This window comes from Achroia grisella, unplaced genomic scaffold (assembly GCF_030625045.1).
Source record: "Achroia grisella isolate CSIRO2021 unplaced genomic scaffold, CSIRO_AGI_Agris_v1 utg660, whole genome shotgun sequence".
Lineage (NCBI taxonomy): Eukaryota > Metazoa > Arthropoda > Insecta > Lepidoptera > Pyralidae > Achroia > Achroia grisella.
In genome coordinates, this window is record NW_026712984.1 from 3645431 (window position 1) to 3657643 (window position 12213).

A 12213-nucleotide genomic window follows, 5' to 3' on the forward strand; every position below is an offset into this window, starting at 1 on the left:
ACTACTAACAATCCCTTTCACCCTATATACACCGCCGTCTTAAACTAGGCTGGGGCCCTGGGGCATACAAGAATTCAGGACCCTTTTGGAAAGTAAAAAAAAAAACATTAGGTAAAAACATAGGAATAGGCGAAGTAATCGGTATAATGGCGTAGTATATGCCTTGCAAATACATTCTGATAACATTTGTGAAAAAAGAATAGTGTGCCTGACAGAAATCTTTTGGGAATAAATGTGTGAGAAAAATTGTTCCTTGGGCCCCGTGTGCCCTCATGGTAAAGACGGTATTGCCTATATATATCTACCTTGTTGGATTACCCTACGGCGCGGCTGATACGTGAGTTTTTTGTTTCATCACTAATTTACATAAAATTAGTATAGGGAGCACTGGAGATAATTTATTTTGCTTGAATTTATTTATTTTAATTCCATCATTGTCTATAAAAAGGTTTCATGACTATATAACATTTTCTTACATATATAATTTCTGTAAAATATTATACATGTCCTGCCATCTATTATCAGTTAGTAAACATACGTAGTCTATTAAGCATCTTAATTGTTTCTACTCGACAATAGATGGCGATACGAATTTGTTATAAAAATCTGAAACTAATGTCACGTTTTTCATTCCCGCCTTACTAGATTTGAATTATATCTTAAGAAAATAATATTCACATATTTTCGCATACCGTTGACAAGAAAATATAAAAATGAGTATTTATCATTGGACACTTGGTGAGAAAGCACTCGCTAAAGTATGTAAAAAAGTTTATGCTAAAATCCAAGTGGTGAAGGATGAAAAGGGTCTGTTTCACGACGATAAAGGTTTGATGGATTATCTATTTCTAATGTTTTCTCTTTAATTCAGTAAATTTAAGTAAGTAATTTAATAAGAACATACTCGTTACAGCGGTGACAAGTGATGTCTACTTTTTAAATTAGTTTAACAGCTTGAACTTGAACTCGACACGGCTGCGAAACTAAAAAACTTTACTGGACTAAACTTTTATGCAGTCTAAAGTTCTAAACATAGTCATAGTCATAGTCATAGTGTTTGTTTGACTAATAAATTAATTTATTGTTATTACATTTAAGTTCTAGGAATATCAGTAAATGAAAATGGAACACTTAAAATTACAAAGGAACTTTGTTATTACGTCGAGATCAGTAGAACAAAACAGAGACTTTGGCTCCCATACACCAGTCTACATCTCGCTGCACGTTCTAGACCTTTCTATGGGGCTGCTGACAAGGTATCTTCACCAGCAAAACAACAACCAACTATACCCAGAAAGGTGCCTATATACAGCTATTTATTTTTTTCTTCAACAATATGCACTTATTTACTCTATAATGCAATAAATTCTCTAAGTACTCTACTTGGATAAATATTTTATTTATGTAACTATATTGACAGACAAACTAACAGTCCACCTAATGGTAAATGGCTATTAACACCACCACACATGAGTATACATTGTACCACATATACATGAACAGCACCATGGACATAACACAGAATTTTCTTATTGGGATTGGCTATGCTCTTTGTTTTGAAAAGTAAGCCTTATTTTATACTGTTATTTTTAAATTTTTTGACTTATTTGATTTAAGCATAGTTGAAATTAAATTTCATATTGTAATAAATTTTTAATTAATTAATTATTTTATTTAAATTTTAATACACAAATACAATATATAAATATACATATGGCGAACTTAACACCTAAGTTCTCTAAGCGTTCTCTACCAGTCAACCATAAGGCAAACTGAGAAGTTAATCATTTTAAATAATAAAAATGACAATAATATTTAATACTTTTTACATTATATTTCAGAGAAAAATAAAAGAGGATCACATAGTACCTTTTAATGTAAAATTAAGTAAATTAAAAGAACCAGATCTCAATACCACATATGACATAAGACACACTCCTCTAAAGCAGGGTAAATATGAAAATGCTTTCAAAGAATTTGTAAGACAAGGTACAGAGATGATATTTGATCAATTTTATGTAAATTTAAAAGATAATTGCAAATCAAATGAAGACTGCCTGGATTATTTGTTAAATGTGGATGCAAGCACCGAAGACAAATATGAATTAGTCATTAAGAATATTGTAACATTCAAGGAGATTGAAAATTATTTGCATCAATGCTGGAAATATAATTTTGTCCACAAACAGATGGAGAATAAAGATGGATCTGAGTGTTCTGTTAGTATGTTTGATGTTTTATAAAATTACAGTGTTAATTACAAAACTCCATATATAGCTATCCATACTTACATGTATTATAAATGCAAAAGTGTATGTAACACACTTCACAACTAATCCACTGAAAGGGTCCTAATAAAATAAATTATAATAATCTGTATGATTTTATCATGAGGACACATATACTATCTGGGTCTGCTTATTTTTTTTCTTAATAGTTTGAGATTATTAATAAAAAAAATAAGCAGACTCAGCTGTTGTTAGCTAGTTTTTATTAAAGGTCTGCTGATTACCTGGTGACTTAAATAAATTGAGGGTATATTATTATTTTTAAGACCATAGTGAACTATTAAATTCTATACATATATTTTTAATGTAAATAGTACACAAACCTGCACTAAGGGTACTGGTAATTAGATTCGTTACTAGTTCACCATGATTTACAACAATGGTTACCAGGAAAGACCACCTGACTGGACACATTGCTAATGGCCACTCAAAGCCTCATTACCAACAGTCCCTAACCTCCCCCACTATAATAATGTATTTCTATTAGTTGTATAGTACTCATAACACAAACTTCCTAGCTGGTGACTAGATGGCGCTGTATGAATTATCCTGGATTATTATTATAATATGTGTTCCAGAATTCAACATCACCGGTGAAGACACCTATAACATTACACGCGCCCTGGTGCCTTGTTTGTGGAAAAAAAGAAAAATTGCGAGAATGCCCCAACTGTCCAGCCTCCTTCCATCCTGTTTGTAGACGTGAATGGCTAGTTAATTTGATGCGTAAGTATGCCATATAATCTCCACTGAATTACATCTTTATTTATTTAATATTGGAAAAGACTTAAGGCTCATCTGATAGTAAGTGATAACCATCACCTATATGCATGGTCGTAGCCAGCCATGGGCTCTGGGCGGGGCAGCAGTGTAAAATATTATGTAACTTGCAAACTATACCTTATCTTACCCCGATTATTTTTTTCATACAAAACTGCACACTGTATCTGTATATTACTTTTGTGTCAACTGTCTAATTATTTAGTATAAATAACAAAAGACGGTGAGGGGGAAAGAGGATTGTTAGTAATGTGGACCGATGGTCTCATTGCTAGCAATGTACCATATCAGGTTGACCTCCACGCGGTTCCCCCTGGAAACCATCGTGATAAATTACTGGTGAATTTGTTTTAACTGACCTGACCTCAATCTTTCATCCTCCACTGGTGCCCCACCATAAACCGTTATTCCATTATCATCCATTAAAAAAACAAAAGACGGTGGGTGTTTATTCTATTCTTTATTATTTTTTAATTAAATAAATTATTATTTAATAAAAAAAATAAGCAGAGAGCTGTTCACTTTATTAACGGCCAGTTACGTATTTTGTAGCTCGAGTGCGTACTCGACCGGAATATTCACACAATTCGTGATTGATACTAATGTCTATCAGTCAAGGAAACTATTAATTTGTGAAAGATAAATTACTATATGTGTATTATTCACAGTAAAATCCTACTTTCAGACCGCAAGAATCCTCCAAAGAAGACTCAAACAAAAGTGACTTTTGTAGATAAGATCCTGTCTAGTACCAGAACAATATGTTCTGTTCAAAAGGATAAAGAGAATTTAGCTCTGTGTCCGAGCTGCATGTGGGGTCCTCGAGTGGGGTGAGTAATTTCTGTGGTCTATGATTAACTCTAATTTCGATTATCTCGTATTCAAATTGCACTGAGTAATTTGATGAGAATAATTCTCTTTGACCCATGTCCATTCCATCCAAATTACAAATAATTTTTTTCTCTCTTTCTATGGGAAAACACTTTCAGATTTTAATAACAAAGAAACTGATCCCTCATGCATTGGATTTTTAGAGCAATAAGGTGGCTCAAGCCTTTGGATCAGAGCATGGACTATAATTTCACCACCATATCTCATTTTGCAACCGAAACCCAACTGGCAAAGCAATCTTGGCACGGATCAGGTCCCCCAATTTTGATCCCCGTTTGAATTGAATAGGGGATCTATCGGAGGGGTTCAAAAATAGAGTCACTATATCCTTGTATAGAGGTTTACGTCAAGTTCCCTATAAAAAACTATAATCATTCAATCTGGCCAGGTACGACGACGTGGTGTGGCACAAGCTGGGTTCCTGTCCCTGGTGGCCGGCGCGCGTGTTGTCACCTGGCGAAGCCCCGTCGTGTCTACTCGCACGTACACACAATCCATACCAGTGGCCGCTCAAGTACTATGGTGAGACAGTTACCTTATTCTTACCCTAAAATTCCACCAATATAACATGTTATTATAAACTTTGTGTTTGCTCACTCTTTCAAGCAAAAACTACTGAACCGATTTTGATAAAACTACAGTAATTTAGCTCATACATCAGAATAATATATTGGCTATAATTTCACGCGAAAAACCGCGTTTCTGAAACCGCGAGCACAGCTAGTAATAATATATCAGAACAATTCACACAGCGCCATCCAGCCCTAGCTAAACAGAGCTTGTGTTATTTGTTTGTACTAGACGACAGATACAAATACATAGATACATTTTTTTTTGTAAATTCCTACAATAATACAAATAGAAAACACCCAGACTGATACAAACAATCTAAGCTAAACATATTACTTTAAGAGATAAGCAGCCTTATCTATTAAAGCAATAACTCACAGACTATCACTTTATATATAGAAAAAATGTACAATAGAATAGAATTCGAAAATTCTATGCATTAATATAAATTAACAACTATTTCTCTTGATCACCTAATAACTTGGCAACGACTTAACCGATTTCATTCTTCTTTACTTTAATACTCTGTTTCTAGAAGGTATAAAATCTCATCTGCGTGGATATAGTGTCACATGTCTCAGTCTCCAAGCAGCTTGCTTTGTAAGATATGTTTTCGTTGAAGGGTACGATTACAGAAATTACAGGATAAGTGGCATGACATCTTAGTTTTCGTCAATGGCAATGTATGAGTCACGGTCGTCATGATCATATACCTATATTGAGACGGTTACCACTTACCGTCAGGTTAGTCGACAGTCTGTTTTCCATTCTACTTAAACTTAAAATATCATTTTCTTGTAAGGTTTTTTTATACTACGAGGTAAATGCTTACCGTAGTTTATGGACGCCTAGTTATGTGCGTATATATACATATATATTCGTTGTTGCATATTGAAATACAGTAAAAAACTTTATTATGGATAGAATGTGTTTATTATGGTTTCACAATGGTTGGTAACGCGCATATATATATTTGACGCTCTTGGATGTATGTATGTATGTAAGTATGATATTATTGCCTATATCTACCGAGAGACAGAAATGCATGCACTGTTGTTCTGCTCTGGAGGTTATGACCGATAGCTTTGTAATCTCCGCCTGTTGCAATACATAGGTAAGTAGCACCAATTATATCCTGTTATTGTCTGTGGTGCTCACAGATATAGATAATAAATATATGTTGCAACCGCATGGATTGAGGGCAGGGAGTAAATAGTAATGAGGACTAGTCTATCGTGAAAATTATTACATTCAAAGCATTTGTAGACTTAACTTTAGAATTACCTTATTTTTTTGTTATTAATTTAATTATCTATTATTTCGTCACATTACATGTATTAGAACAATAATGATAGATTAGGCTATCTGCACACATATAAACGGTATATATTAATTCATTATATTAGTATACCAGCGACTACGTCCGCATGGAAATTAACTTTATTTTTCTAAAATAAAAGTAGCCAAGTTACTCCTTATTACATCAGCTACCTGCCAACAAAAAAGTCCCGTCAAAATTGGTCCAGCCGTTTCAGAGATTAGCTGGAACAAACAGACAGACAGACAAAAATGTTATTTTGGTGTAAGTACCGTATTTATATTCATATGCATGTAGTATAAAACGGTTATTTCAATATTACAAATTGACTGCAATTTCATTTATATGTATAATTTAAATTAATTATGGTAATAGACCATATGGAAGTATAGAATTTCGACCATTGGGCGACTCTAGTAGTCGCCCAATGGTTTTTTAATGGGTTATATTGAAATGCTGTAGTCGCCTGCGTTACCGGTGTACGCTGGTGGAACACCAGTGGGGGATTATAGGATGAGCATCAGGTCGAGTCAGTTACTTCATAGTTCCCGATTCAACAGGAATCATCTACTAAGGTTTCCATGGACCACGTGTGTGATGTATTAATACTAAGAAAACTTTTTCTTAGGAAATATAATTATATATATTATTGTTTTTGGTTTTGGTTAGTTATAATGTTATAGTGCGTGTCTATTTAATTTATGTAAAACTAGCTACTCACCTCGACTTCGCACGGGTATGTTTATATATAAACCTTCCTCTTGAATCACTCTATTTATTAAAATTGACCGCTTCAAAATCTGTTGCGTAGTTTTAAAGATTTAAACATACATAGTGACGGACAGACAGTGAGAGCGACTTTGTTTTATTATATGTAATGATGCGTCTGGTTGTTTTTTAAATAACAAATTATGATTATAACGACTCTTTTTGTTACAACGTGGAAGTCTACCTGTACAAAGCAGTGGGTCCATTAGTTTGTATTACTAAAATTCCCTTTCCTCAATGGACTATGCTTGTCTAAATTATTTTATCATTATAATTACTGGGTAGTGTGGTAGTGTATGGTGATGGGTACAGGTACTAACAACCACTCTTGGGGCGATGGCAACCGCATGTGCTTGTTCCTGCCAAGTCACACGTCAGCGCTGGACACCGGCAAAGACCCCATACTACAGCAGGCTGTGCTAGACGCCTCCGATGACTATATAGCAGTTTATTTAACTTAACATGCATGTAAATATTTAATTATAAATACCGATCTAATCCGTACGTAAATATACGTAAATAATCTATATTTGATCGGTTTTTATACATCATGATATATATAAATATGAATATATTACGATATATATTCGTATACACAGGGATAGAAGTACCGCGAATTATTTAGAGCATGCGCATGCGCATATATGTATATGACACTACAATAATGCATCAACTTAATTATAAATTTTAGAAATCGACTCTATAGTTTTAATTTTAAAGTATAGCTTCAAAAATGTGTGATTTTTGAGTTAATGTTTTATTGTATTAAGTATATAAGTCATAGTATCAAGTACAATACTCATGAATCTGAATCACTTTTACCAAAACACAAAATGGTTTGCTGAAAAGAAATTATGAACATTTCAAATTTCGAACGTAAATTGATCACGTGAGTATGAGTACCTACTCATTATACTCGGTTTGTATGTTTAAAGTAGTATTTTCAATTTTCCACTTTGCTGCTTTGGCAATATTGTTCATTTTCATGTATACATACATGTGTTCATTGTGACTAACCCATTATACAATTGCAAACTAAAAAGCATGTACAATATTTTAATTAAGTGCTTTTCTATAGTAGACACAAAGGAATAATTTCTCATCTGTTTCCTAATTACCTATTGTAAGTACCTGCAACTAGCATATTCCAGTTATGAGAAATAAAATATTCCTTTGCGTTTTTATCTTGATTTTCTTGTGTAATATCTGCATGTCGTGAATTTGTAATTATTGTATCTATAATTGACGATCAGTTTTATGACTAAGCGAACTCAGAAATCATGAATATGGAAAGTGGCAATGGATATATAATTTTGATACTCATCTGCCAAAGGACCTAAATGCATTTTTCCTACTTGTTGCTCAGTGCGAAAAGTAGGTAAACCTAATAATATGAGCCCAGTTTATTTCGTAACTACAAAAAATTGCTTACATATTTGTAAGCAATTTTTTGTAGTTACGAAATCAATCCTATAAACCTATAAATCAAAGTTTTGTCGACTATCACATTGTGTTTTCTGCTCGTTTAACTATTCATTACCTGCATACGTAATTAGTAGTAGGCTTCAGTGAAGGTATGGGAATGAGTCATTTATTAGGTAAGAAAAGAGGAAGAAGATATACAGATATGCCATTTTCCAGTACACGACATGCGCGCCATCTACTGTAAGTTGTTCTGGAATCTTAATGATAATAATAAACGTAGGTATAATTTTACTAGCCATTAAGTTGACAAAGTCATACCATGGATGAAAGGTATAGCACTACATAAAATACGAATAATGTTATTTTTTATATAATACATTCTTATATCTTTTTTGTTTTTATGAATCATGTTGTAGGTGATTAAATTATCAAAATCTTTGCACCTATATTTATAATTATATGTTTATCTATAAATATTTAATCAGTTTGTATCGTAATGATGATTGACATTGTTTTTAATCAAATTTTATAATTTTATTATTAAGTAAGTTAGTCATCAGGTCAAAGGCGCTGAAATAATAGTGGTTTTGAGAATTTCCAAAAAAGTCGATGTGTATACATAATTGTTTACTCTATTTTATAGTACTGGAAAGGGAGTGTTCACTCGCTATTTTTGTACAATTTTTCTAGAAATTAGATACTTAGATGTTTAGGAACATTTGGATTGCAACTTAGTTGCTAAAATAATACTCGTTTGAAACAAATTGCATATGATAAGTTGACGTTTGTTTTAATATACGAAAAATCATGAACATAAAATATATACTTATAATTTTTATTAAAAATTATCATAAAAAATTATTTATGTTTTTAAATAAAAACTGTTTTTTTAAGATATAAGAAAAAGTGCCTATGTAGCACTTATCTCTAGGTACAGTCTTTTAGTACGTGATAGATAAAATGCATGCTGATATCATTTACGAAGTTTGAGATAATGATGAGTGAAATTACGATAGTCTTGTAAAAAAACGTTTAAAAATCAATCAATCATATTGTGATCGTATCTATATTTATCCTGTCAGCTCATTTAGATTACATAATGCGATAGATTAAAAAAAATGGAACCCGATAAAACGATTATGTATCTTAAATAAATCAATAAAATTATTATCTTTATTTTATTTTACGTCAGTTATCCCGAAGTGCCTACGGAGTTTAAAGTATAAAGTCTACGTGGGTATCTGTGCCTCACCTGTTTCTACCGTTAAGTGAAGTTATGGGCCGTGAACCAGCATCAGTCAAACACGCCAATGGGACCAATAGGAAATTTGTCACATTAATAATAATAATAATATTTCAGGACAATTCACACAGCGCCATCTAGTCCCAAGCTAAGCAGAACTTGTGTTATGGGTACTAGACAACTGATATAAATACATGGATACATTTTTTTTTGTAAATAAATACATATTATACATAGAAAACAATCATACTCATGAATACAAATATTTGTACCGTGCGAGGAATCGAACCCGCGACCATCGGATAGTAAAGCGGTGTGCGAAACCACTAGACCACCGAGACTGTCATACATTGATACATTGATTGACATACATTGACTTCCTTGAGTAAGGACAGGGTTGAAAACTTCTATAATAATCTGCTTTTGCTAAGGTTCCAATCGTGGGTTGAGGAAATGGAACCTCACAAACATTACATTTTTTGTTTTTGAATGAACTCGAAGTTATAGAACATAAGGGGTTAAGCAACAACCTTTAAAAAATGTAGGATTTGCGAGGATTCTTATCCTCAACCCACTCTCAGCACGGTAATTGACTTTCTCTAGTCTTCATAATACAACTACCTTAACAATTTCAGAAGTTTTCGGACGAAAGGAAACGACTTACGAAATTAGGACCTGCTTCGGGGTACTACTTGGTTTATTAGCTTTTTGGTTAAAGGTTGAGATTGCAGTGAAGTTACAGGAGTACAAGTCCTCTCGTGTGGCATGTAAGATACACATGTGTCACATGATGAGGTGATGTCTGTGGTGTTATTCATGTATATAGACTACTACGGTTTACCACTTACCACCAGCCGTCAGATTGCTATTCTGTTTCATAAAGAAAACTTAATCATAAAATGCACATAAAGTAGTCTAATAATTGGCACTATATAATATGGACTCTGGAAATACCCTGCTTTTTAAAAAAATATTTTGGTAGTGATGTCTTAATTGATTGATCGTAAAAAAATTAACAACAACAGTATGTATTATTTACATAATTTATTCGTTTTTACATAAAAATAATACTTTTCTTTCATTAATTCAACATTTAGCAAAAAGCAACATTATATGATGTGAACTTGACAATCAAAATATTTTGTACTTACATTAAAAAAGACATAGTATACAGATGGTCGTAGATACACAAAATCATATCACAATCTCTTGAGAGAACGCTAGATCAACTAAATATTCGTAAATTATAATATAAGGAAGAGTAAATCTGGTAATTAAATAATATTAACAATCCAGGACAATTTACACAGCGCACCTAGTCCCAAAGCTAAGCTGAGTTTGTGTTAGGTTATATGTATATATTTTTTATAAATATATACTTAATATACATAGAAAACACCCAGACCGATAAAAACATACTGAATAAATGAATACAAATGTTTGTACCGCGCAAGGAATCGAACCCGCGGCCATTAGAAGTAAAGCGGTAATCGAAGCCGTAAATTTTAGTAGTCACATTAAATTATAACTCAAGTGACATGACTACTTATTTAGTTTTAGAGAATAGCCAATCCGAAAGTATCGACAAAAACTGAATAATTTAACATTATGAAAGCAAAGTGGAAAACTGAAAATAATATATATAATAAAAACCTTCATACAAACCGCGTGATCACGTGATAAATTTGGTATCAAAAAATAAAAAAAAATATTTTCACATTTCCACTTTGTTTTTTAGTGTGAAAGTGTTTCAGTTTTAATACTAAAATTGAAATGTGACGTCTCGTAATCTAAGACCTAGGTTTCAACATTTTTAACTGAAAGTTAACCCTACTACCAGTCTGTCTGTCATCAAGAAAAGCTTTACGTTATAGTTTATTAATTGTAATACATTTTTTATTTCATTAAGTAACAATTTTTTGTATACCCCTTCTGTGATGAGCTCACACCCTCGCGGAGAAAGGGTCCCATTAGCCTGTGGTATTTTACTTTCTTAGCACATACGTTTTTTACAATTTAACCTAAAAATGCCAGTCATTCCTACACCATTTCAAAATGAGGCAAATGTAATAAAAAATATATCTATATTAATTCCAATATGCCTGTATTCAGGCGTATTTTTATAAAAATAAGTTATAGCAATAAGGTATGTTTGGAAATTGAAAAACAATAGATGTGAAATAGGGATACATTCTATTTGCAATGCCTGGTAGCCGAACAAAACCTAACAAAGTAAACCTTATAGTAATGTAATAAGATTTACTTTGAATAGATCTTAAATCGAAATTATTGCTAATAATTACAATATAAAAAAAAAGAAAGAGTATCTGAGTGAAACAGAAATATGACTAACTTCATGTATTGTTATTACATTAAAAATATTTGGAAACAATGTTTAGTATGGTTAGCATAAAATGGGTAATATTTATCACAGCCATAAACGCTAACAATATAATTATTACAATTCTATTACAATAATCGGTATAGAGAATACATTTTATACATAATTTAAGAAGTAAACAAACTCAAAAGATTTAAATAAAAACAAAGAAAATGTATTTCATTACGCCAGCTAGTAATAAGCATTATATTATATCATTAAGGATTTGGTGCCCTCATAAAAACCGCACACCAATATTTTTTCTTATACCGTCTTGGTGCATCTGTATAGGTTAGAAAAATCCAAAATCTACAGCATATTTAACAACATTCTATACTTTCAATATCGTGTACCCATATAAGAAAAATAAATAACAAGTATTTTGCATTCTTTTCATCTTTTATTAGAGACAATACTTTTTATATAAAAAATATTGTCTAAATTCGGCGCTTCCACAGATTACATCAACGTTTTAAACATTACAACAATATAAATACAACGCTTAATTTCTTTTATTATAATAATCTCAAGTAAATTACTGAGTGCTTTC

General features: G+C 32.1%; 1 protein-coding gene across 1 annotated transcript; it reads left to right on the forward strand.

Annotated features, from left to right (window-relative positions):
* Nucleotides 1–647: 647 nt before the first annotated feature.
* Nucleotides 648–7806, forward strand: LOC131849641 (uncharacterized). Its single transcript, XM_059199752.1, has 7 exons — nucleotides 648–828; nucleotides 1099–1298; nucleotides 1842–2219; nucleotides 2867–3014; nucleotides 3754–3898; nucleotides 4348–4481; nucleotides 6928–7806. Exons 1-7 carry the CDS (start codon nucleotides 714–716, stop codon nucleotides 7074–7076), a joined length of 1269 nt encoding a protein of 422 aa, XP_059055735.1. The 5' UTR covers nucleotides 648–713; the 3' UTR covers nucleotides 7077–7806.
* The last annotated feature ends 4407 nt before the right edge of the window (nucleotides 7807–12213 follow it).